Source organism: Somniosus microcephalus, chromosome 2 (genome assembly GCF_052327205.1).
Source record: "Somniosus microcephalus isolate GS21.2 chromosome 2, FLI_Smic_1.0, whole genome shotgun sequence".
NCBI lineage: Eukaryota > Metazoa > Chordata > Chondrichthyes > Squaliformes > Somniosidae > Somniosus > Somniosus microcephalus.
In genome coordinates this window covers 172,355,584-172,383,324 of record NC_140988.1, presented here as the reverse complement: position 1 = coordinate 172,383,324, position 27,741 = coordinate 172,355,584, and the positions used below count along the sequence as shown (strand labels likewise).

At 41.5% G+C, this 27,741-nt stretch overlaps 1 protein-coding gene across 2 annotated transcripts; it reads left to right on the top strand.

Annotated features, from left to right (window-relative positions):
• Positions 1-2,055: 2,055 nt before the first annotated feature.
• LOC147123105 (dihydropteridine reductase-like) lies at positions 2,056-26,003 on the top strand. 2 transcript variants are annotated; one of them, XM_085966731.1, is made up of 7 exons: positions 2,062-2,286; positions 2,569-2,661; positions 2,834-2,930; positions 8,281-8,421; positions 16,330-16,438; positions 20,375-20,458; positions 23,365-26,003. In XM_085966731.1, exons 1-7 carry the CDS (start codon positions 2,200-2,202, stop codon positions 23,468-23,470), a joined length of 717 nt encoding a protein of 238 aa, XP_085822857.1. In that variant the 5' UTR covers positions 2,062-2,199; the 3' UTR covers positions 23,471-26,003. The 2 variants fall into 2 exon arrangements, with proteins under 2 accessions (XP_085822862.1, XP_085822857.1); XM_085966736.1 differs by lacking the exon at positions 2,569-2,661 and having other exon boundaries at positions 2,056-2,286.
• The last annotated feature ends 1,738 nt before the right edge of the window (positions 26,004-27,741 follow it).

Sequence of the window (27,741 nt, the reverse complement as noted above, 5' to 3'; positions counted from 1 at the left end):
GATGGTGCGGCTTCCTCCTGATCCTCGCCTCTGGAGGCACTGGCAGCTTCAGGGCCCGGATCCTGAGCTGGTGATGCAGCATCTGAAAGCAGGGAGGTGGAAGAGTGGCTTTAGCAAAAGGGCAGTTTGGCAGCAAGGCATGCCAGATTGCGGCAAGGCTATGACATGGCTCCACAGTGAGAAAGCATGCTGGCGGGGGGACCAAGTGGAAGGAGACAGCTGAAAAAGGTGAGATCCTTACCATCGCTGTCGACAATGGGGTCGGCAGCTGCAGTGGTAACAGGACCACTCAGACGTCCTCCAAGAATCTGGTGCACTCTCTCCTCGAGATCCGTCAGAGTGACCACTTGTGGAGGTCCTCCACCGGTTCGAAGCTGGTCCTTGCGAATCGTCGCCAGCTTGGACTGCAGGGGAAAGAAGGGGAAGTTCTGTTACATGATGCCCTGAGTGATTATCTCATGCCCCCCATGGTGCAAGAGCCCTTACATGATGCCCTGAGTGATCATCTCATGCCCCCCATGGTGCAAGAGCCCTTACATGACGCCCTGAGTGATCATCTCATGCCCCCCATGGTGCAAGAGCCCTTACATGATGCCCTGAGTGATCATTTCATGCCCCCCATGGTGCAAGAGCCCTTACATGACGCCTTGAGTCAAATGTGCATGTGTGTGCCCAGAAAGGGCCATGGGTGCTTGCTGACACATGGCCATTGGGGCATCGCGCACCCTGTAGCCATGAAGTTAGGTGCAGATGGAGGGAATCAGAAGTTTGCATAAACACCACTCACCCTCACGACCCGAGTGAGGTCGTTGAATTTCTTCCTGCACTGAACAGGGCTCCTGGTCGCCATGCTGCTGGAGTTGACCCTCTGACAAACATCCCTCCAAGCTCGGTGGTAGTCCTTTTGATTCGGCCTCCTGCCATTGTCAGGATAGAGAACATCTCGACGGCGCTCCACTGCGGCCACCAACTGCTCCAGAGCCTCAGTGCTGAAGCGCTCTGCTCTCTGTCTCACCTTCTCCATCTTGACCAAGTTTTTTGCGCCAGAGAAGGGCGTGCGCCGATTCTGAGGCCTACAGGGCGATGAGTGTGGAAGCTGAGGCTGACTGATCCACCCCTTTAAGAGCCGGTCGGTGCCTGGAAGTCTCGTGGTTATCGGTAATTGAGATCACCTGCGCTGCGCCCGTCCGCGCCGATATTGGGTAGCGCCGGAAGTTTTGCGCCTTAGGAGGCCCGTGCAACGTCTGAATTCGCGCCTCAATCACCTTTGGGGGCGATGCAACCCAATATCGCGCCAGGCGGTGATAAGTTGCGTCTGGCTATAAACTTTGCGCAGCGCCAGTTCTAACGCCTCAAGCGGGCTATACCCAATTTCTAGGCCCATGAGTTCAAATCACACCATGGAAAGTTGTGAAATTGAATTCAATAATTCTGGCCATTTATGGGCAAAAATTATCCTGAAAGCTGCAAGATTGTTGTAAAAACCCAATTGGTTCACAAGTTAAATGCAATTTATTTAAATAAAACTGCAATAATAATAGTTTTTGTAATGAAAAAGATGCTGTTAGAACGTTTGCCATTAGAACTTTTTTTGTTTCTTTGGTGGATAATACACGAAGTTGCACAGTGACAGATTTTGGTGAAAGTTATGGGGAATCGAGGCCAAATAACAAAAAAAATCTAACATGCAATCAGACTATTAACGGTAATTTGCTGGAAAGATAAATAATGTTTGTGCCTTGTATTTATTTTTACTTTACAGAAAGGCTGAGAGAGCAAGGAACAGATAGAAAGAGAGAGAAAACAAATAATGACTTGTCCATTTTGGGTGGCAACGAAACATAGGGCTGCCAAATCTTGTGGCGTAAAAAGCAAAAATGCTGCAAATTGGTGGAAATCCGAAACAACACAGAAAAAGCTCGGGACACGCAAACAGACAGCGGGCGTTTGACTCTCCTGCTCTTCGTCAGTACTTGACACTGCTGTGTGTTTCCAGCTTTTTTCGATTTACATTGTAGAGTGTGCAGTGAGTCCTCCAGAGGCAGGGTGGTGCTAAGACTCGGCTCTTCTTGCAGACTGTGCTTGGACTGCGTGTTTTATTGAAGGGTTTTTGGTGACGTTTGGATATTTGTGGCCTGACTGTGCAGGTTGTTGTGAGCAGGAGCTGATCTGCTTTGAGTGCGAGAGAGAGAAACGACAATGGCAGCAGCTCATAAAGTGATCGTGTACGGAGGAAAGGGCACTCTGGGAACCAAATGTGTCGAGTTCTTTAAATCCAAGCACTGGGTATGTAGCAAAAACAGGAACCATACGGCAGGGCGGGGAAGAATTTATTGAGACAGTGAAAACAATGCACCTTATAGTTTCGTGTCACAACTTGTCACTTTCCATTTGTAATAATTAAACGATACACGTGTGACTCGCCACCGCACTAAATACATTCCGGTTAGTGACAAGTGAAACTATGAGTGGATTAACAAATCGTCCATGTCTTGCAGATTGTGGTGGAGTTTCGTCAGAAGCTATTTCACTATCTCTTTACTGTTTAATAACTTTTCTCGGTTGCAGTGGGTTGCCTCCATTGATCTCACACCTAATGAAGAAGCAAATGCGAATATCATTGTGAAGATGAGCGAGTCCTTCACTGAGCAGGCGGAGCAGGTAATAAATGTTACAGTAACTTACTGACACATACAGGTGGAGCAACACATACACTACTTTTTATAGGTTATACTGTAGATGCTTGTACGTAGTGAATTAGATATTCAGCGATTGAACCTGAAATCATAAATAAAATGTTATTAATTCTAGCATGCCACTCTCATTTCTATAGGTTACCACAGATGTTGCCAGTCTTCTTGGGGAACAGAAGGTGGATGCCATTATCTGTGTAGCAGGGGGATGGGCAGGTGGCAGTGCAAAGGCAAAATGTAAGTGTCCGTCTTTTATAGAGTTTCAACTTTGATTCACATTTTATATTTTATGAACAAGGAAAAATATTTTAAGCAAATTCCATATGTTATCCAGATGTTTCATGATGTTGCATGAATGAATGATGGTGAGTTCTAATTTTGTCAATCAACGACACATTCTAAAACATTGTGACACATGCCTTCACTCAGTGACATGAATTCATCTAAAAATATCCCATTTCTAATAAGAACATAAGAAATAGGAGCAGGAGTCGGCCTTTCGAGCCTGCTCTGCCATTCAATAAGATCATGGCTGATCTTCTACCTCATCTCCACTTTCCTGCACTATCCCCATATCCCTTGATTCCCTTAATATTCAAAAATCTATTGATCTCGGTTTTGAATATACTCAATGCCTGAGCCTCCACAGCCCTCTGGGGTAGAGAATTCCAAAGATTCACCACCCTCTGAGTGAAGAAATTTCTCCTCATCTCAGTCCTAAATGGCCGACCCCTTATTCTGAGACTGTGACCCCTGGTTCTAGACTCCCCAGCCAGGGGAAACATCCTCGCTGCATTTACCCTGTCAAGCCCTGTAAGAATTTTGTATGTTTCAATGAGATCACCCTCATTCTTTTAAACTCTGGAGAATATAGGCCCAGTCTACTCAATTTCTCCTCAAAGGCCAATTCCCCCATCCCAGGAATTAGTCTGGTGAACCTTCGTTGCACTCCCTCTATGGCAAGTATATCCTTCCTTAGGTAAGGAGACCAAAACTTTACACAATACTCCAGGTCTGGTCTCACCAGGGCCCTATATAATTGCAGTAAGATGTCTTTACTCTTATACTGAAATCCTCTTGTAATAAAGCCCAACATACCATTTGCTTTCCTAATTGCCTGCTGTACCTGCATGCTAACTTTCAGTGATTCGTGTACAAGGACACCCAGGACCCTCTGAACACCAACATTTCCCAATCTCTCACCATTTAAAAAATACACTGCTTTTCTATTTTTCTACCAAAGTGGATAACTTCACATTACTCCATATTATATTCCATTTGCCATGTTCTTGCCCACTCACTTAGCCAATCTATATCCCCTTGAAGCCTCCTTGCATCCTTCTCACAACTTACATTGCCACCCAGCGTTGTATCATCGGCAAACTTGGATATATTACATTTGGTCCCCTCATCCAAATCATTGATACAGATTGTGAATAGCTGAGGCCCAAGCACTGATCCTTGCAGTACCCCACTAGTTACAGCCTGCCAACCCGAAAATGACCCATTTATTCCTACTTTCTGTTTTCTGTGGGTTAACCAATCCTCAATCCATGTTAGTATATTACCCCCAATCCCATGAGCCCTAATTTTGTTTAATAACCTCTTGTGTGGCACCTTATCGAATACCTTCTGAAAATCCAAATATACCACAACCGCTGGTTCCCCCTCTATTTTGCTAGTTACAACCTCAAAAAACGTTAACAGATTTGTCAAACACGATTTCCCTTTCATAAATCTGTGTTGACTCTGCCCAATCCTATTATTATTTTCTAAGTGCCCTGTTACCACATCCTTAATAATAGATTCTAGCATTTTCCCTACTACTGATGTCAGGCTAACTGGTCCGTAGTTCCCCGTTTTCTCTCTTCCCTCCTTTCTTAAATAGTGTGGTTACATTTGCTACCTTCCAATCCGTGGGAACCATTCCAGAATATACGGAATTTGGGAAAATGACAACCAATGTATCCACTATCTCTATAGCCACCTCTTTCAAAACCCGAGGATGTAGGTCATCAGGTCCAGGGGATTTATCAGCTTTCAGTCCCATTAATTTCTCCAGTATTATTTTTTTACTAATGCAAATTTCTTTCAGTTCCTCATTCTCGCTGGAGCCTTGGTTCTCCACTATTTACGGGAAGTTTTTTGCGTCTTTTTCCGTAAAGGCAGACAGAAAGTATTTGTTTAATTTCTCTGCCATTTCTTTATTCCCCAGTATAATTTCTCCTGTCTCAGCCTGTAAGGGACCCACATTTACTTTCGCTTATCTTTTCCTTTTTACATACCTTTCGAAGCTTTTACAGTCTGTTTTTATGTCTCTCACTGCTTTATTCTCATATTCTATTTTCCCTTTCTTTATCATTGTGGGCAGCACGGTGGCATAGTGGTTAGCACTGTTGCCTCACAGCGCCAGGGACCCGGGTTCGAATCCGGCCTCGGACGACTGTCTGTGTGGAGTTTGCACATTCTCCCCGTGTTTGCGTGGGTTTTCTCTGGGTGCTCCGGTTTCCTCCCACAGTCCAAAGATGTGCGGGTTAGGTTGATTGGCAATGATAAATTGACCCTTAGTGTTAGGGGGATTAAATACGTGGGGTTACAGGGATAGGGTGGGATATGTGTTGGTGTAGGGGTTACGGGGATCGGGTGGGATATGCGTCAGTGCAGGCTCGATGGGCCGAAATGGCCTCTATCTGCACTGTGGGGTTTCTGTGATTCTGTGAATTTCTTGGTCCTCCTTTGCTGAATTCTAAAATCCTCCCAATCGTCAGGCTTACTACTCTTTTTGGCAACATTATAAGCCTCTTCCTTTGATCTAATACTATCTTCAACTTCTCTTGTTAGGCACAGTTGGCCCACTTTTCCTGTGGGGTTTTTGTGCCTTAAAGGAATGTATATTTGTTGTAAATTATGTATTAAGTCTTTAAATGCTAGCCATTGCTTGTCTGCCATCATACCTTTCAAGTAGTTTCCCAATCTACCATAGCCAACTCGCCCCTCATACCTATGTAGTTTGCTTTGTTTAGATGTAAGACCCTAGTTTCGGATTTAACTAAATCACTTTCAAACTCAATATAAAATTTTATCATATTGTCACTCTTCCCTAAAGGTCCCTTTACAACAAGGTTATTAATTAACTCTTTCTCATTGCACAATACTAGATCTAAAATAGCCTGTTCCCTCGTTGGTTCCTCAACATACTGATCTAGAAAACTCTCTTACATACATTCGTCCTCCACACTATTACTGCAAATTTGGTTTGTCCAGTCTATATGTAGATTAAACTCCCCCAGGATCACTGTATTACCCTTGTTACATGCACCTCTAATTTCCTGATTTATACTCTGCCCTACATTGCAACTACTGTTTGGGGACCTATAAACAACTCCCACCAATGTTTTCTGCACCTTGCTGTTTCTTAGCTCCACCCAAACTGATTCTACCTCTTGATTTTCAGAGCTAAGATCCTTTCTCTCTACTGTCTTTATCCCATCCTTTATTATCAGGGCTACCCCTCCTTTTCCATTTTGCCTATCTCTTCTAAAAGTTATGTATCCGAGAATATTTAGTTCCCAACCACGGCCACTTTAGAACCACGTCTCTGTACTGGCTATTAGATCAAACCTGTTAATTTCTATCTGCGCTATTAATTCATCTATTTTGTTGTGAATGCTTCGTGCATTTAGATATAGTGCCTTTAGCTTTGACTTATTTCTATTTTTCCCTGATGTCACCTTAGTCACTGATGCCTTATTACCTTTGTTACTCTCTCTGTCCCTTCCTGACCCACTCTGCTTATTTTTACCCAAAACTCTACTCTGCTCTAGAGCCTTGACATTTCTCTCGCTGCTTTTAAATTTACTCTTTCCTGAATCCTCCCACTCACCCCTTCATTAGTTTAAAGCCCTGTCTACTGCCCTAATTATTCGGTTCACCAGGACACTGATCCCAGCCCGTCCCAACGGAACAGCTCCCTCTTTCCTCAATACTAGTGCCAGTGCCCCATGAATTGAAGCCCCTTCCTACCACATCACTCTTTGAGCCATGCATTTAAACCTCTAATCTGTTTGTCCCTATACCAATTTGTGCGTGGCTCAGGGAACAATGAAGAGATTATTATCTTTGAGGTTCTGCTTTTTAATTTGGATCCTAGCTCCTCAAACTCCCTCAGCAGAACCTCATTCCTAGTTCTACCTATGTTGTTGGTTCCTACATGGACCACAACAACCTGGATCCTCCCCCTCCCACTCCAAGTTCTTCTCCAGCCATGAGGAGATGTCTTTAACCCTGGCACCTTTAACCGGGCAGGCAGCACAACCTTCAGATCTCTCAGTCGCGGCTGCAAAGAACAGTATCTATCCTCCTGACAATACTGTCCCCTACCACAACTATATTCCCTTTCACGCCCCTCCATTTGAATGGCCTCCTGCACCATGGTGTTTTGGTCAGCTTGCTCATCCATCCTGCAGGCTTTTCCCTCATCCACACAGGCAGCAAGAACCTCATACCTGTTGGACAAGGGCAAAGGCTGAGGCTCCTCCAGCACTGTACTTGGGGTCCCCTTACCTGCCTGAGTTGTAGTCACACCCTCCTGTCCCTGACCACTAACCAGACCTGTTTCACTACCTAACCTAAGGGGTGTGACTGCCTCTTGGATCAAAGTGTCCATGTAACTCTCCCCATCCCTGATGCCCCGTAATGTCTGCACCTCAGACTTCAGCTCAAAAACTTTGAGCTGAAGTTCCTCAAGATGCAATGCTCCCCACAAACTCCCACATGCTGCAGTTGCGGCACACCACCTGCACTGCCATCCCTATATGACCTTGTTTTATTTAATTAAATTTGTAATTTGGTAACTTAGTTTACAGTGTAGTTTCTTGACTAATTACTTGATCTAGATTAAGTTAAGGGTACTGAAATTATATATCTACCTGTAACACAAATTACTACAAATAGTGTCGGCAAAAAGCAGCAACTCTTTCCCCCTTTTCTCCGAATTCTCACTCTTTCCAAATTCCCAAATAAAACACTCTGTTCAAGTCCAAATCCTGCTCTGTTGTATTTATTGGTCTCTAGTTTACATCAGCCTGAATTTACACTGATATATCTCTTTGATTATGATATGCCCAGTTAATTTTATGTTCTTAGAAATGACCAGCCTCTGCACTTTAGCATGGAAAATTATAGTAAATACATTTCAAAAAATAATTTTTAGAAGGTTTAAATTAATTACAGACAGATATAAACAGAAAATAATATAGCTCTGAACATGTCAGTCCTGCACCGTGGCGAAGGATTGAAGGGCTCAAGTACATTCTGAACCTTGGCCACACAATCTTGTGTTAAAGAAAACATTTTATGCTGTAAAAATATTTGGATTCTCTTAGCTGTATCTTTACTTATTTGTGATATACTACTAAGTAAAAAATAATCTTGTAATGATTTTAAGATACTTCAAAAACATGATGCCCCTTTCGTTTGATTTTTTTTTTGCTGCAGTTTTTCCTCTGCTTACATTTTTTAATATAGCCACTCGGTGTCTGATGTAAAGTAGAATCGGGCAGTGACTTTTGTTGTTTATTTCTCAAAGCTCTTTATAAAAATGCTGACTTGATGTGGAAGCAGAGCATGTGGACATCAACAATCTCCAGTCATTTAGCTACAAAACATCTCAAAGATGATGGCTTGTTGACACTGACAGGAGCAAGTGCTGCCTTGCAAGGGACAGCCGGTGAGTAGAGCGTCCCCTATTACCCTTTGAAAATATTAGCTGAATTCTATTATCGTTAGTGTCAGCACCCACACCTATTGACTGTGTGTCAATATATTGAATCAGCTGGTTTATTCTGTCGTATATAGCAACTGGGTCATCTTTAATGTTTCTGGTGTGCATTCACATTTATATAACGGTCCCGATTTGACATCAGGGTGGAATTAGTCTCAATTCATTCATTAAAAATGTAGATACAATTTCCACTTTGGGACAAAAGTAAGATAATGTGGATTTGTGCTTTTTCAAATTTTATTTCAACTCTAAATAATTGTAAAAGACCATTAAGGTTGTTTGAGGTATTGAGCCATTGAGGCAGATGGTAAAATAAACATTTCACTGGGTAAGCACTTTGTAAACAGTAAATGGATAAGTGAACAGAAATAATGGCTCTGATATTCGCTGCGGCGGGATTTCCAAGCTGGGGTAGGGGGGAAGCGCAGGGAGGAGTCCTGGTCGGGAATCCCAGAAGTCCGGATTTCCCCGATCGCTATGTGTGTTTCTTTTTAACAGGTTTCCCGACCGGAAGCCAGCCTGATTGACAGGCGTGGCTCCCTATCGGGCGTGGAATGGTGCAGAAGAGGCTGCAGCTCAGGAGCAAGTAGGTTTACTACTCCTTGGGATAGAGATCACGTGGGGAGTGGTGGGTAGAGCATGGTTTAGGAGGGTCGTGTGGCGATTTGCGGGGGATTGGGGAGAGAGATGGGGGGGTGGGTGATTGCAGGGGTGGGACAGTGATTGCGCGGGGGGGGGTGGGGTGGTGGTACGATCGTGGTGGGCTGGGGGTCCAGTTATATGGAGTGGGAAGCAAGTTAGCTTGGGGGGCCGGGGGAAATACTCCTGGTCCACATGCAGTGCTAGAAAAGCACTTGCCTCTTTCATGCAGCAGTCCTCGCCTCCCTTTAGCTGCCGGGTTTCCTGAGGCCCGGGAAACCCAGCCAGCCAATGTTAAAGCTGGAAGAGAGATAAAATCTGAGGCACGCAGATTCATCATTAATATATGAGGGTCCCGCCTCCTGGGAATGGGTTGGCTGCCTACCCTCCATCCCGATTCTGTTGAAACCAGAAGTGGGTGGGTTCACGGTGGGTTGGTTCAGGTTTGAGATTTTTAAAATTTCAACATCCCGCCCAACCCAAACCCACCAGTTTTTGGGTTAAAGTTACCCCCAGTGATGCTATAGACTTACTGTAATTTCTGGCTGAACTATCCTGGAAGGTAAAAAAAAATAACAATCACACTAACCCACAATGTAGACTGGGCTGGATACAGAGGGCAGGATTTTCATTGGGCCGCGGAGGCGGGATTGGAGGCGTGTGGGGGATTAAAATCCCGAAATCGGGGGGCATGAACCCATCCCGCCCACCAACCCGCCTCCATGCCAGTTTCAAAGGAGGCGGGTACCCGACCCGCACTGGGACCCGCCTCTCTGAGGCAGGAAGGGAATTAGTGCCAATTAACTGCCTGTTAACAGGCAGTTTTTAGCCTAATCCCTATTTTCATTGGTGAAATGTGGGATTCCCGACGGCTCCAAACCACGGCAAGTTAGTGAGGCGGGCCGTCGGGATGAAGGGCTTGGAGGGGTCGAGATGTCCGGTGTTCAGGTGAGTGATGGGCGCATGAGTGCAAAGGTAAGTGTGTTTGGTGTGTGTAAAGTGTTTAAAGAAGTTTTACTTACATGTACTTACCTTTACAGCCTTCCTTCCTTCAGGTCTCGGGAGTCCCTCATCTCACCGGCACAGAAAGCAGAATGGCCGCGAGCTGTCAAAAGTTCCAGCATTCAGCTTTCTGTTCCGGGGAGATCTCTAAATCACCCTGAGAGGAAGGAATTAACCTGGAGTACAGATTGTCGGTGTTTGACAGCTTCAAACAGCTGTGAAACGCTGATATTTCATCTGTCAAAAGGTCTTGACAGAATAAATATCAATATGTGACATCACCTGTTGCCGGGTGGCCCTCAATTGGCCTGCTGAGGCCGCTGGGCGGGCTCAGCAGGGTCAATCAAGTCAAAATCGCGTGGGTTGGCTAGAACTCGATGGAGGTGGGACTGCAACCCCGAAAGTTGTAGTCCCGCCTTCTCAATGAAAATCCAGCCCAGAGTCTCTGAATATTAATCTTTATGTGACAGTTTGCTGCTGGCTATTCATGGAGTCTTTCTCTGGCCTTACTATCTCTCTTTAATGACTTCAGATGGACTAACCAAATTAACAATAGGCTGAGAAATGGTTGTTTTAAATAAAAAATCTGGACCAAAGAAATGTAAATATGTGTTTCTTGAACTCATAGAGCTGCCAATAAAACATATGTTAAAGCAAAACCCACAAAATATTTCTATTTTAATTGAGTGGCCTGGCGTTGCCCTCGGTTACCTGACTGGACAGAACATCTATTCAAGAGCTATGTACATCAAAGTAAGCTCAGCCATTTCTGTGAGTGGGCCTGGTTTTTAATCTTGTACGTACTGTGATGGAAAGAAAGAAGTTAATACCATGATACATCTATCACAGTGAGGTTGTGTCATGATTCGCCACAATGAGGGTAATGGAACAGGTAGAGCTGTGGTCAGCCCTTGGCTACTCTCAGACCCTCCTAATGGTTGCCTTTAGAAAATAATTGACATACCTGGAAGCATTTTGTTTTCCTGCTCTTCCAACTAGAGAGTGGAGTGGTATTAGTAAGGGAGAGAAGAAAGTAAAAGCGCAAGGTTAGTAATTAAAATGTCTAATTTGAATAGTTCTCCTAATATTCTCAATGGGTAAGAGAAAAAGACATAAATGTTTATCTCTGCTTAATTTTTTAAATCCTAGAGAGGTACTAATTGTCCATTTTTAATATTTATTTGATTATATAGTCATTCACATAATAAAACTCGCAATTATGTAGCGCCTTATCATTGTCTTTCAGAAATATCCCAAAGTCCTTCACATACAATGAATTACTTTGAATTGCAGTGACTGGTATGTTGGCAGAGATGGTAACCAATATTTACACAGCAAGATGCCACATACAACAATGGACTGAATGACCAGTTGAACTGTTGTTGCTGGTGTTGGTTGAGGGAGGAATGATGGCCCGGATACTGGGAGGACTCCCTGCTGTTCATTGAATAGTGCTTTGGGATTTTTAAAGTCCACCCGAACGCTGGAACAGAAAGAAGGGGCTTTGGTTTAACATCTCATTTGAAGAATGTTTTGTTTAAAGGCTAATTGTTTAAAACTGACGATTACAATGCTAATTGTCATTGTTTAAACCTTGTAGACTGCAGTAGGATTTCTACATTAAAAAATTAAATGAAGCCTAACTCTATAGCTCCATATTTCTTTGATTATAATCAGCATTATATTTTTATAGAAAACCATTTTACTGATTACATGATAGAGAATGTGCAGATTCTTAAAATCATTAAGCAAACCTTTGTGGGTTGAAAAGGCTTTAAAATTCTTTTTTCATGTTTGTTACAGTTATGACAATATTTAGGAAGTCAGTTTACTATGTTAGCAAATAGTTTAATTGGAAGTTCCAGCCAGTGCATTAGTGCAAACATTTTTGGGGGGCTGAATTTAATTGAGAATGATTCAGCAGATTTATAGTTGAGAGGTTTGACCTTGTCTCTAATCTGCAGAATGAAGAGCACTGTTGGGACCAATGAACTGTGACTTGCACAATGTCAACAATTTAAACTTTCTGCTTAAAAGTTGAATATTTTCAAGGCAGTTTGTCACTACCTTTAATGGTGTTGGGACTTGAGAGTTTGCTGTTTTGACAGGGGAGTATGGAAACTGATCACTGTTCCATTGGAACTCCGCAAGGATTATTACATTTTTAGGAAAACATTAAAACTTACATTTCATTCGTCTTGGTTTCAAAACAAATTTCTTAGTCATTTCCTTATAATGGTGAATAATATACTTCACTTAAAAATGATTTGATTGATTTTTGTGCTTATTTCTCTGAATAGTAACAATATGTACCGGGGGTAAGGAGTCAACTGGATAGGGACCATCCATCACTGTTACCTTATACAATTTCATTTCCTCCAGATTTCACTACCAATGTTCTTTCCTTATCCCTTTTCGATTTAAGAAAGAAGCCTGAAAAGTAAATGTCCATCATAGTTAACTTTTAAAAAATAATTTGCTAAACATTATGCAGTGCTACAACAAGGTGTTTCTTTTGATATTTACTTCTACGCTGTAATATTTTAGTTTGACAGTAAGTGTCTAAAAACTCAATCATCCGATTGGTTAATTTGAATCCAAATACTTAAGTCAGTTAGTACCACAATTGCAGCAATCTTGTTGGATATTTCAAATCAAAATTATAGGTTTCCTGCCTGTTGTTTTAGGCTACAGTTGTACATGAATGTTTTAAGATCTGTCAATGATTTTCAGGGATGATGGGTTACAGTAATGAGGAGAGATCTGAGAAGTTAGGGCTTTATTTCACAAGAGCTGAGAAGGTTAAGGGGTGACCTGATGGAGGCCTTTAAGATTATGAAGGGTTATGATAAGGTAAAGAGCGATAGATCGTTTCTAGTGGTTGGTGAGATGGAAACTAGGGAGAACAAATTTAAGATAACACAAAATTAATAGAAACAGAAGTTAGAAAAAAAATCTTTATACAGAGGGTGGTTAGAATTTGTAACTCCCTGCTCCAAATCCATTGTTGAAGCAGTGTTCATAAATTCTCTGGAAAGAGAATTTGATAGTTGCTTCAAAAAATGGAGTATTAAAGAGTATGGGGAATGATCAGGGTGTGAGGATTGTATGATAAAACTAGATGACGCATGGTGAAAAATACTGGACAGCTGTGATGGACCAAATGGTCTGTTTCTCTGCAATAACATTCTATGATTCTATGAACGAAATACCCGATTGGGAGTCTGATGGACAGTTCTGATTGAGGAAATTCCAAAATTTAAGCTGCAACCAAGTGATGGGTGGGAACATTTGTATCTCTCCTCACTACAGAGAGTACTGTTGGTATGATCAAGTTTAAGTATTGAATTTCCTTTTCTGAAATACACCAATTTTGTTTCAGGATAGCATTATTTTTAAAAGGGAGTGAGAATAAAAGCACTAAATTTTAAAATTTTCCTCTTTGTTTTCTAATCCCTTCATGGCCTCGTCCCTCCCTATCTCTGTAACCTTCTCCGGCCCTACAACCCTCCGAAATCTCTGTGCTGCTCCAATTCTGGCCTCTTGCGCATCCCTGGTTTTAATCACTTCACCATCGGTGGCTGTGCTTTCAGCTGCCTAGGCCCTAAGCTCTGGAAGTCCCTCCCTAAACCCCTCCACCTCTACTTCTCTCTCCTCCTTTAAGATGCTTTTTAAAACCTAACTCTTTGACCAAGGTTTTGGCCATTTGTCCGAATATCTCCTTGTGTGGGCTCGGTGTCAAATTTTGTTTGCTAAGACTTTTGTGAAGTGCTTTGGGATGTTTTACTACATTAAAGGCGCTATATAAATACAAGTTATTGTTGTTGTAAACATGTTGGATATTTTCTTGTCAGGTGAAGCCTCTATGTTGGCCATTAATGAAATGACTTGCATCTCTATTCAGAAGCTTGAAAATCTCTCTTGATGATAAAAGTGTTATAACGCAATGGATTTTCTGGTTAACAGGCATGTTGTCTCTGGAAAAGATCTCCGAGCCCCTGAAAAATAGTATGGTGTACAAAATATTGTATACTACATAAAATACATATCCAGTTTATGCTCACTATATTTCATCAATAGTATTGTGTGAATAAACAGCTGGGTTTTAACCTTGTAATGTTTTACAACAAATTTATTGAGACTGATCAAATAATGTGAACTTGTAAAAGGATTTAAATATGTTCGGTGATTCTCTGTGTAGTGGGTTGCTTGTCTCGGTCAGGCCATTGAACGTAACGTATAAGGATGGTCAACTGAAGGCTGAATGTTTCCTCATGGGGTGGGTGGTCTTGCACACATTCCTGATAGCTAACCAAGAATAAAATTAGCAGAGGCCTGGAGCTGGGTCATTTACCTCACCCTGTCCCTCTTGGGTGGAGGAATGAATGGAAAAAAAAGGAAAAAACTTGGTTAATAATTTCTTTAGCATTCAGCTTCAGTTCACCAGTAAATGTTAATACTCATTCTTGAATTCTGTGATTATTCTCAATATTTAAAACTTACCTTCCAATTTTTGTTCTTGATTTCAGGAGCATTCACTAAAGTAATGTGTCAAAAAAGAAAACTATATTCAGGATGGTTTTGAAATATTAAGATCTAAAAATGTAAAAAAAACAATTTGATTGACCTTCCCTCTCTTGAATGAATGCAATAAAGTGAAATTGAATGGGAACATGTATAAGAGAACAGATTGGGGATTAGCAGAGACAAAATCCTTGTGTGTTCAGTTGTAAATTTAGCTCAAAACTGGTATTTCATTGCTGAATCCACTCTCTCCTTTGCACTTGATGTAAAGTGAGGGCTAATCTGTTACTTACTGCAGGCCTTCAAAAGGCTCCCAAAACCTTCCCTTTAATAGTATCATTGGTCTCTTTCCTCTTCTCTCCCAGCCTAATTTATTTTCTTGATAGCTCCTCCACTTCATGGCCAGATCAGCCATGATCCAATTGAATGGCGGAACAGACTCAAGACGCTGAATGGCCTGCACCTGTTCCTACGTTCCTTACCCCTCTGCTTTGTCATGTGCTCTGAATTTTTTTAATTAACGTTAGAAGTGCTTATATAAATGCAAATTCTTGACTTTTTATATCTATGTGTCAAATAAACCTTGAATAAAATGTAATGATTTTGTATTTTAGCACATATTTTCAAAACTACCAACTTTTTGTTCTGTTTTGTTTTGGGAGCTAATTATTGTAACAGTTACTCCTGGTGAAAAATATATAGATTGTGGCACTCAGCTGGTGGTGATTTGCTTTTAGCTCCAGTGTGCTGGATCACATAATTAAATATGTCAGTTCACAACAGTGATATTCTGGAACAGTGAGTTTGCAATCTTAACGGTGCCACTGTGGGGACAGAATCAGAATGGCATCTGAGCATTCCCTAGCAGCCAGTTAGAGAAGCATTGGCAAAGACCTTGCAGTCTCCAGCCTATCCTCTTGACTGGGGAAGATGTGCACCAGACAGAGATTCCATGGAAAGAAATGGAGAGAAAATTCAATAAAATACTTAGATTTAAAAAGAAGTTGTGGATTCTGCTGATAGCTCTTTGGGTAAATGTACTGTTTGGTGCAATGAAACATACAAACTAAAAAGGTCCTAGGTTTGATACCCGCTTTGTGCTAAATTAGCCCCCCTCGTTTGGGGTGGTATGAGGGGTGCTGCAATTGGCACCCTGAGCTAAGGAAAGGAAAAGTCAGTTAGGCTTTCTGCTCCCCAGTTATTACCCAGTGACTCTTGCTGGAAAGTGAGGACGTCTGGTAAAGACGGCATAATGTTTGCCCGTGATGCTGCCTGTTGTTGAATCGCCAGCTGATGTTTACTGTTCAGTCTCACACATGAAGAATGGCCATGTGGGCAAGGTATCAAAAACTGCCAGTGCCATGAAACTGATGTATTGTGTGCTATTGGTGGGTTAGTAAAGTTTCAAATTGTATGAGTCGTTGCCTTCAACAGAGGAAAAAAACAAAAAGAGGAAAATCTATATACATGTGCAGTTTTAAAATATAGTTCATTGTTTATGTTGAAATCATTCATCATTTTATTTGAAATAAAATATTTCATACAAAATTTGTTTGAAAAGCCAACACTAATTGTTATTTTAGTATATGGGTGTTTTAAAGAAATGATTCACGATGGTGCTCCCTTCCTGTTTGAAGTGTATTTGACTGTAGTAAGGTTTTGTTTGTAAACCCTCCTGTTTTCCATTAGGGATGGTGGGCTACGGCATGGCAAAGGCGGCTGTTCATCAGCTCTGTCTGAGTCTAGCTGGAGAGAAGAGTGGGTTGCCATCTGGAGCTTCTGCTCTAGCAATTCTGCCGTAAGTATCAGTAATTACAGTTCTCTGGACTATAATAGACTCGATAATGTTCACTGTCCCATTGGAGGAGAGAATTGCTGGTGGTTTTCATAACAGCATCTGGCATAAAATGACAGCAGGCCGTGTGCTATTAGTGCTTTTTTAAAGTTTGAAAAATGGTTAAGTCAAAGATTTTAGTGCTGTTTAAACACATCTTTTCAATGTGTTAATTGTGTTATTCCAAACAGTTCTCCGATAAGACTTTTTTTTGTGTGTTTGTATGTATGTATTAAAAAAAAAGAACAAACTTGTATTTATTTCATGCCTTATTACATCCTCGGGACTTGCCAAAGTGCCAATGATGTACTTTTGTTATGTATGTACTGGGATTTAACTGCTTGTTTCTCTCATATCATCTCCTTCTGGTCCTCTGTTTATGATCAGAACATGTCTCTTTTAATCTCTGTCATGCCTATGTAAACTGCATTCCCTCTTTGTCCATTCTTGTGAGCATTTTGGCTGCTGCTCTCAACCTGAGCCCATTACTTCTACTTTTTTCGCTTGGCCCATCTAGAATCTTTCTCTCTTTATCCGAAACTCTGCTATCTGTAACCTATCCCGCACAAAGTCCTGCTCACCCATCACCTCGTGTTCGCTGACCTACGTTGGCTCCCGGTCCCCCAATACCTCGGATTTAAAGTTCTCAGCCTTGTGTTGATAATCGCTCCTGTGAGGTGTCTTGGGACGTTTAACTATGTTAGGTGCTATATAAATGCAAGTTGTTGTTGCTTTCAAATCACTGATTGGCCTTGCCCTTCGCTATCTCTGTGACCTTCTCCAGCCCTTCAACCCTCTCAGATCTCTGCGTTCCTCCAACTTTGATCTATTTTGCATCCCCCACTCTCTTTGCCCCCACCATAGGTGTCTGTCCTTTCAACCGTCTAGGCCCTGAACTCTAGAATTTCCTCCTTGAACCTCTCTGTCCCTCCATCTCTCTCTCTCTCTTTTAAGACCCTCCTTAAAACCTACTAGTTTGACCAGGGTTTTAAACATCACTCCTAATCGCTCTTTTCTTCGGCTCAGTGTTCACTTTTGTCTGATTACATCTGTGAAGCACTTTGAGACATTTGTCTACATTAAAGGCAGGTTATTGTTGTTAAAGCACTTGGACTGTTAATGTTGTTCCTGTGTGTGACATTATCTGAAGCCATTAATTTGATTATTATCCTGTTGTTTGTCACAGGTATTGATTGTTCGCTGTATAAACCCTCTGATACTTTGACTTTAATTACTATCCTGCAATCACTTTTATTGATACAAGTATCTTAAAAGAACAAAGTTCATTTTACTCTTTTCCACTTATACCTTATAAGGCGAATATTTTGTATCTCTTAACCACATTTTTGATGGGCTGATTTAAAAAAAAATACCATGTCACAATCTTTTAAAAAAAAATCAGCACAAAATGTTTCAGGAAGGGGGTTAAAGGTGAAGTCCATTCTAAATAGCACATGATGAGATAGTGAGAGCAAACACACACTACAGAAGAATGACTGAACAGATCTGACGTTCCACATTGTTCTTGTTCTGTGTACTGCTCTCTGATCGAGCTGTCGAAAAATAAGTAATGCTGTGGATTTCCATTTCTCCCATGATTTGAAAATAGGCTTCACTGGATCTTAACAACTCCATCTCAGGATACAGTGGGTTCCTGGCTTTATGTTGCCTAATTTCTAATTCTTTAACCAGGAATGGGAATAATCTGTATCTTATGTGTGGAATCATGATGCCACCGGCAGCTTACCCTTAGTTTTAACAGGGAACAGAATGACTGTTGTTTATGGCAGCAGTCAATAGTTTCACTTTTCTGTGTTTTTTGAAGGTTTGTTCTCTTTTGTTTGTTTCTTTTGAGTTTTATATTGTGCAGTATAGATTTTAGTCATGTATAATTTTAGTGCATAATTTTATTAAGTAAATAAACTATTTCCCCTTCTATTCAATTTGTTAAATTGGCAGCACATTTGGGCCATTTTTGATGCAATCCAAGAAGTGAGGGGAAACCGTTGCGACTCCGGTGTCCAGTTACAGTAGTTCCATGGTTACGGTGCTGCCTATCCAAATGCAGCTAGCACATATTCATCAATGGCTTCTCTTGCCTCCCCTGTACCATCACCTTCAGGTGCCTTCCAAGGATCTATGTTTGGGCTCCTCCTGTTCCTTATCCATTTATTGCCCCTCAGTGACACAATCTGCAGGCACAGGGTCAGCTTTCACACGTATGCTAATGATACCCAGCTCTACCTTTGCACTTTTGTTGACATCTCAGCTGCTTCTGTGCTGTCAGACTGCTTGTTCCACATCATATCCTGGATGAGTCACCACTTCCTTTAGTTTATATCAAGAAAAGCATTTTCTTCGGCCCCCACCACAAATTTCACTCCCTTGATGTTGATTCCATTCTCACACACAGAACACACAGAAACCCCACAGTGCAGATAGAGGCCATTTCGGCCCATCGAGCCTGCACCGACACATATCCCACCCGATCCCCATAACCCCTACACCAACACATATCCCACCCTATCCCTGTAACCCCACGTATTTAATCCCCCTAACACTAAGGGTCAATTTATCATAGCCAATCAACCTAACCCGCACATCTTTGGACTGTGGGAGGAAACCGGAGCACCCGGAGAAAACCCACGCAAACACGGGGAGAATGTGCAAACTCCACACAGACAGTCGCCCGAGGCCGGATTCGAACCCGGGTCTCTGGCGTTGTGAGGCAACAGTGCTAACCACTATGCCACCGTGCTGCCAGTCTCTTAGGCTGAATAAGACCATTCATAATCCTGGTGCCCTGTTAGATCCTGAGCTGAGCTTTAAACTCCATATCCCATCCATCAGCAAGACAGCTTAGTTCTACCTCTGCAACATTGCTCCTTCTCCACCCTTACCTCAGCCTTTCTGTCACACAATCTTTGGGAATGATTTTGTCACTTCCGTACTCGACGACTCCAATGCTCTCATGTATCGCTTGCCATCTTGCACTGTCCATAAGCTCCAACTTGTTTAAAACTGCTCCATGTATCCTGACCACAATAAGTGGCACTTTTCCATCACCTCCATCCTTGTTGTCCTATACTGACTTCCCAATTCCCAATACATTCACTTCAAAATCCTTTTTCTCATATATAAATGCTTCCATGGCTTTGTCCAACCCTATCTCTGCAATCTTCTACAACCCTGTATCCCCTCCCATTCCTCTGGCTCCGTCCTTTTGTGCATTCTTTCCTTCCTTTCGCCCCACTGTTGGTGGCAGGCAGAGTCTTCAGCTGCCTTGGTCCTACTCTCTGGAACCCCTTCTCTAAATATTTCCACCTCCATGCCTTTCTATCCACATTTAAGAACTTCCTCAAAATCCATCTCTTTGGCATAGTTACATCTCCTAATCTCTTTATTCCTAGCTCTATGTCCATTTTCATTCCGCCTATTTCTAAACATCTTAATTGTTTTCTATGTGAAAGGCAAGTTGTTGTTGAGACCAGCACATTTGCTAAATTAATCTTGGCAATATTGTAACTTCCTGAGTAGCTTTACTTATTGTTTGGGATCAGTGAGGATTTCAATCTGTTATATCTAGGTAGTCTTGTTAGAGAAACTGATTGATCACAATCTGCTTTCATCCTGCTTTCCAAGTGGTGTAAGTGGAGCAGGCAAAAATAAAGAAGTTTATAGTACTTGATGACGTGCTTATAATTCAGACTAAAACAGCAGTGCAGGGAAAATCGAATTGAATTCATTTTCAATTTGAAATGGGTCAATGGAAGACAGAAGTGTGAGTTTACTTTTAAATTGCCAATTTCTGGGCAATCTGGTGTTATCAGGCCTTCACCATGGCAACGTAACATACATATGACACAAAGGGCTTTCAGCTCAATTTAATTTCTTTTGTAGTGTTACCTTGGATACACCAATGAACAGGAAATCGATGCCAAATGCAGATTTCAGCTCCTGGACACCATTAGAATTTGTTGCTGAGTGAGTATCGAGCTAGATCAATTGTCTGTAATCATTTCATGTCTGTTTGCTACTGTCTGATTTTTGTTTCTGTCTGTCCCAATCTCCAGGCTCCAGTTGAGAGGTTTATTTGTCTAGTTTAGCAAGGGCCATATATTGTACACAATATTATCGAGGACAGCTGACCTTTCTGAAGGACAATTCCCTGTCTGGTGACCCATTTAAGATGCCGGACTGACTCCGGAAATTAATAATTTTGCACCAATGACAGCAAGTGGGGAAAAATCAAATAAAACTGTTAGGTGCTTTGTTGCACAAGTTGCGATCTTGCTCTTTAAAAACATGTTGCATGGTAAAAATCAACATCTTCTACCCACAGCAGAATCTTACAGTAACTACACTCTTTACTTGAAAATGTAATTAGGATATAACTATTTATAATAAATACTTGGATAAGTTTTTTGGTAAACATCCTTTTTTAAATAAAAATAAGGTATTCCTTTCAAATTCTGTCATTTAAAAAGTAAATTGCAAATACAAAGCATCATCCTTCTTCATGTGTGAGCCTAAACAGTGACTGCTGGATGGTTATTTGAGCACAGGGGCATCAAAGCCAAGTTTGATCCTATCTACCTGGTGTACACTTCCCACCAGGGCTCACTGATGCTGTTTTTTGCCTTCCTTAGCCCAGGACACTGAGCACAATTGTTGTGCCCTTACCGTTGCCCGAGCTGAGATCAGTGAACTCAACACAGACCAGGAATGAAATCTAGGACCTTCCTGGTCTATTTGGCTCAGTTCCACAATAGACACTGAATTTGCCATGTTGCAGTGCTGTCGAGGTGTGTGGTGTAGATTCATGCTGTTGATTCAACCCTCCCACCACTCTTCATCCTAGCCAGTTCCAAAGGGAGGAGAAGCACTTCCCCACAGGGGTATGGCCATATTCCACATTCACATTCCTTAGTTTTGGCACAGGAATGCATTGGTAGAAATAGAGAAATATTTCTGCATACCCACCTGGATTTCCTCTACATTTATTTATAACTAATGTTACTTAGTACCCCATGGGGGATTCAGCACTGGCTTATTTAAGTCACCTGGTATCCCGTAGTGCCTTGTGGGTAGAAGGTGGTGCTATCTGTAGTGGACACAGCAGTGTATACAGGTCGCACCTTTTCTCTATTTGAATCCTCGTACACGACATGTACGTATAGCTGTGCTGTGTGCTGAGAGTGAGCTGTGCAAATTGAGTGTGTAAGTATTATATTGAATCTCCATTACACTTTCTAGGCGAATTTCCTCAGGGCTTCTCCCGCTCCGCCACTGTAACTTCGGTGTAACTTCGGCAGAAACCCTGTTTACGCGCAGAGGAGCGGGAGAAGCCCCGAGGAAATTGCTCCTATGTTATTGAAGTCGGAATGCAGTTTTGCGTGTACCCTACAAAGGGAAGCTCCAGTACATGTATCCCAAGTATAATTCAGTTCCACACTTAAAACAGAGTGTGCTTGACATTAAGTACTGCTCAGTTATCCTGGCTATATATCCTGCCCTTACGCTTGACTTTGGTACTTCCTTTAGAGCAGTATGAGCTAGCAGTGCTGAGTTCCATTGTGGGCTCCACAGGAGTTTGCACTCATACAAAGCAAAGCTCTGTGCAAACATAGAAAGACCTTTGTATTTATATAGCACCTCATCAGGCTCATAGTACGTCCCAAAGCACTTTACAACCAGTGGATTACTCTTGAGGTACAGTCACTGATATGCAGGCAAACTTGTGGCAGCTAGTTTGTATACAGCAATGTTCAACAAACTGAATATGAATCCATCAGTGCAGAAACTGGCCTAATAAATTTTGGCCTAATTGGGCCACTTGCTTATCATGTGTTTTACCGGATAAAATGCACACAAGCTGGCTGGTTTTAAAAAAAAGAAAAATATATAAAATTATAAGTTTAACAAATGGAAGACAACAGGGCCCACTTTATGAATGCATCCTACTGGTGGGAAGCCTCCTCCACCAGTCATGCATATTGGAAAACCACAGACGCTCTACCTACAATTTTCTGTCCATTAATTTTAATTGGAGTGGATTTCAGTAGCAATAGTAGGATCTTCCGGCATGCTCATGCTGTTAATAGTGTGAATTTGAAGACACTATCTCGTTATAACTTTTATGATTTCCCTCACAGAACTTCTGAACTGTTGTGTGTGGAATTACATAGAATAATAACGTTGTTGGTTGGGCCGTTGTGCCTGTGGCAGTGCTCGCTGCTAGCATCGCCACAGGAACTGACTGTTCAAATCCCATTTCCCTGCCCTTTCCCTTTTGTGCTTTTTAATAGGTGTGTACATGCCCTGTGCATTATCCTTTTCCCACTTGCTTTGATCTCCAGTTGCTGCCTCCCACCACCACATTCCCTTTCATCTGGAGGATGGGATAGTATGAGCTGTGTATGGGACTCTTCTAGTCACAGTAGTTTTTTGTTTGGCGAAAAGAAAGCTGCTCTTCTGAGGGAAAGACAATGTTTCTCCTTCTTCTCAAGATGAAGTGTTCTACAGCTACAGTGATCTGTCAAATAGCCCAACTGAGAACTGCCTGAACTTCCCCGGTCAAAGCAGACCAGCCAGGTTATCAGTTGAGGCTGGGACTGTCAACTCTCTTGAGTTAGGGATTAAATTCAGTAGCCCTGGGTCAATCTCAAATGTCCCTGATTCACTGAATTTACATTTTATGAATCAATTTTGGGATAGTTCTCTCACTGTCTTACTCAGAAATTTAGCAATAATCTCAGAAGAAAAGTTGATGGTAAGGTGCAGTCAGGCTTGTTTTAAAACTCACCAAAATTCATTTTGAAGCTTGGCAAATCTGCATAGCTCCCTTTTTATTGTTTTACATAATGAGGATTTTTGTATATCTTTTCCAGAACTGTCTTTAACTGGACCGATAAAGCAAAGAGACCTATCTCAGGAAGTCTTATTCAGCTTATTACGACTGGAAGCAAAACTGAACTGATTCCTGCTCAACTTTAAGATGGAATTACTATTGTAACAGCACCAACATGCAGATCAGTTTAGTTTTCTTGTGAAGTGCCATTTAGCATGTCTAGTAGGTGTTGATTGGTACCAGTATCAATTTGGTGGGTGGGGGAAGAATCAAATACTTGATTGCAACATTTCTATTTTACTGTTGACTGACATTTGGCCTCCCCTTTGCCACTTTTTTCTTCCTTTTATTTTTTTCTTAATGCTGTGACTTTATCTCCTTTTATTGCACAATGTTTCCACAGTTATTTGAAATCAGAATATAGTTTGGAGAATGCAAGTCAACCGCCACTGCCCTGTCCTAGTGTTTCTAATGTCCTGTTTACTTGTGATATACATATACAGTTTAACTAGATCATGAGTACTTTTCTGAAATAAACCCCATTCAGCATCAAATGCACCATTTTAAACCTACAAATTGATTTAAACTCTTTTTAACAAGACTAAAACTGATGGTACATGCTCGCACCTCCAACAAGTTTTAACAACATTTCAGAATTCGAAGTAGGATGAACAGCTTGACCAGAACCTCTGCTCACAACCTGGTGGTAGATATGAATGATTTTGATTTAATGCAGCACAACACATGAGTTATTTTGAGTAGAAGCATAATGCAAGGGATAAATGCACTTGATTCAGTTGAATCCATCAGAAATGCAATTTTACCCCTGAGTGTAACTGAAGTATTAATGGAGGGCAATACAGAACACCCCGAGTCTTTCAAGATCGCCAAAGCATGAAAGAAAGAAAGAAGGAATATAAAATAAAATTTAAATATATATATATAAGAATAAAGGGAAGATCCATGTCATTGTAACAAAAAGACATAACCAAAATCTTTCAATGAACAGAGCAGCCACAGATACTGACTGTACTGATCTCTACCACTACCTCACTGCCTTCACCCTCCCACATCTCAGTAATTGTTCTTGTCCCTGAAACAGGGAGACACTAGAATCAGCTTTAGTGTTCTTTAAGTCGCTGTACTTAACATTAATTCCAAGATAGAAAGTACCAATATTCAAATACAGGAAACTTCGTGATATCCGGCACCGACGGGACCGAGCTGCTGCCGATCTATCAAAACTTCCGGATAGACCAGCGCTAATGTTGAAGGATACGGAGGTTTTCATCTCCATATCTGACAACAAACACTGTTGCTTAGCAACAGCTTGTAAACACTCGGCCCATACCTTGGAAGCGTCTCTGAAGCTGTTGCTAAGCTACAGAGACGCTTTCCAGAGCCTGACTGTTAAAAAAAAAAAAAATGCTAGGAGAAGAAAAAAAACCTAACCAAAATGGCTGCTGATTTCTGCCGTTAGATCGAGGTTTCCGGACATACAACCTCCGGATAAACCAAAGTTTCCTGTATATTGGAAAAAAATGCTATCAGTTAATCCCTACAATTTCACTTAATTTACAGATGTATTTCACAGAATCACAGAAACCCCACAGTGCAGATAGAGGCCATTTCGGCCCATCGAGCCTGCACCAACACATATCCCACCCGATCCCCGTAACCCCTACACCAACACATATGCCACCCTATCCCCGTAACCCCACGTATTTAATCCCCCTAACGCTAAGGGTCAATTTATCATAGCCAATCAACCTAACCCGCACATCTTTGGACTGTGGGAGGAAACCGGAGCACCCGGATTGATCTTGTTCATAGATGCAGATTGTAATTTGTTTATTCCATACTTCTGAGCAGGAATATGAGAAATATTGTACATTTTAAGGAGTTTTTTTTGATGTGATTCAAAATTTTCAATAAGGTCACATAATTAATCTAATTTAAAATCTTTTGATTTATGTATCAGGGACATTTATGTATGTATTTGTAAATGACTTGAATGGCAGTAAAACATAAGAAGTGTATTCTATTTTTTGTTCATCCATTCCCTAGTGCTGTTTTCCAAATAAGAGGCCAGGAAAGTCATTTGTTTCCATGTATCTGCCATTACCACTCTAGAATTGGTCACCTGAGGTTGGGGGACAGATGCTTTAGTCAAGCTGCCCTCTAATTGTTTCCTCTTTCTGGGGAAATGCCTCCCATTCCTTCTTGGTGCCCCAGACCAACAAGTTGAGGTGAGGAACTTGTGTGGAAAACTGTGAGGATGAATCCATTCTAACTACATGGCAAAATTATTTTTAAAATGTTACATTTATTTTAAAACTTACGGAGTATCACTGGCTGCGAAAATAAAAAGGGAACTTTTTTCATTCTAACTATTTTACAATCCAGTCCATATGTCAGTCATTGATACATTTTCTCTTTAAAATTCTTAGAGATTTCTAGTTTTGTTTGCCTGTATAACTATACCATGAGTGCTTCTATGTATGACACAGTACCAATGCTAACATTATACTGCTTTACACAAATGTATTTTTGAACCTTGTTGCCATGTGCACCTTGAACCTTAATGTCGATATATTGTGTAAAATGGAGATATTAGGATTGTTGATATCTGTACTTGAGCCTTGTAGTCCTGCCATCAATAAAACAAATATGTATTTCCTTGTTGATTCTCTTTTCGATGTGTCAAAGGTGATTTTGTTTTGTGAGAAATATTGGAGACCACTGCACTAGTTCAACAGAACTGCCAGCCCCAAAGATGATACTTTAAATATTATCTGCTCTATTGGTGCTTCCTGCCCTATAAAATTAGAGATGTAACATTTTCCATACTATAAAAGTAGTATTTTTAAAAATTTGTTCCTGGCATGTGGGCGTCGCTGGCAATGCCAGCATTCATTACCCATTCCTAATTGCCCTTGAGAAGGTGGTGGTGAGCTGCCCTGTTGAACCGCTGCAGTCCGTGTGGTGTTGCATGTACAATTTCTAATGGTTGACAGTACATGCAAAGAAAGGCAGTCTAATTCCATGTTTGTTGACTATCCCACCCTTGCCTTGTTATTTTGGGCTCTTTACAGCCATTTTGTAAGGGTGAGACTATTTTTGTGGCATTTTCTTCCCTTTCACTTTCCTCTTTCTTGGGATTTCCTGCCCTAAGTGCCATCTCTGGCTCAGAAGACAGACAGGTGACCTGTTCGCAGGCCTCTGCCAGTGCCATTTCTAGTCTGTCCACTGGAAGGCACATGAGAGCAGTGAATCTCCAGCCAAGAAATTACAACTTCAATACCATTTTTATGGTAAAGAAAACCGATCTTGTGCATTTTATTGGATAGGAAGCCCAAATAGGTGTGAGGGAAGAGCAGAAGTGTGTAGCTCCCCACATGATGCTGAGATTGGGAATTCATCAGGTGGGTATTAAAGGGAGCACACCCACTTCCTGCCACTTTGATGCAGAGGCTCCAAGGAACAGAGAGTGGATTGTGCTCCCATTGGGAGTTTTACTGCCAATTTCTGTCAGTGCCACATGTGAACTGGCCACTGGAAGATGTACTAGAACATGAAATTCCGTATATCATGTTAAAGGAGGAGGAGAGAGCAAGAGAAGCAGAGGGGTTTAGGGAGGGAATTCCAGAGCTTAGCACTTAGGCAACTGAAGTAAATTTATAGTCTTCTGTAGCTGCAGCATAAGACACCAAAGAGAGGAAAGAAAGAAGTTGCATTTGTATAGTGCCTTATCACTTTCTCAGGATGTCCCAAAGCGCTTTACAATCAATGGATTACTTTTGAAGTGTAATCACTGTTACGTAGGAAAATTCAACATCCCATAAACAGCAGATGGATGACCGAGACGATAATCTGTTTCTGGCAATTATAATTGAGGGAGGAATGTAGGCCAGGATACCAGAAGAATTTGCAGCTTTTTGAACAGTGCCATGGGATCTTTTACATTCACCTGAGCAGAGAGGCAGGGAATGCTATTACCCCTTCACAGAACATGATAAACATACAGTATTCACCATGGCCAATTGCAATATGGTATTAATGGAACTTGGAGCACTCCATATACTTAGGAAACCAAATCGTGAAGGGGAGAATGGGAAGATAACAAGGAAAAAATGCTTGTTAGGGTGATCAGTTTGCCATAAAATGTGTTTTTTGTAATACAAAGGGAGATTCCAAACCTAATGCTTCACTGTAACTTGCAAATACATTCAGAAGGGTATCCTGTTCATGGCAGCAGATAGGCAGTTTATTCTGTTTATCTTTATATCACAAAATTTCTGGTAAGAGCAGGGTGTTTTGTTTATGCAAAGTGAAATGAGAAGACACTTTTTACCCTTCCCTTCCATCCTACAGGCTGCCTATTAATCAACCACTAAGAAGCTGCGAGTAAAAAACA

Coding starts and splice junctions, on each gene's coding strand:
- LOC147123105 (XM_085966731.1), top strand. CDS start 2,200: ATGGCAGCAGCTCATAAAGTGATCGTGTACGGAGGAAAGGGCACTCTG. Junction 2,662..2,833: donor TCACTGAGCAGGCGGAGCAG/GTAATAAATGTT, acceptor TCATTTCTATAG/GTTACCACAGATGTTGCCAG. Junction 8,422..16,329: donor TGCCTTGCAAGGGACAGCCG/GTGAGTAGAGCG, acceptor GTTTTCCATTAG/GGATGGTGGGCTACGGCATG.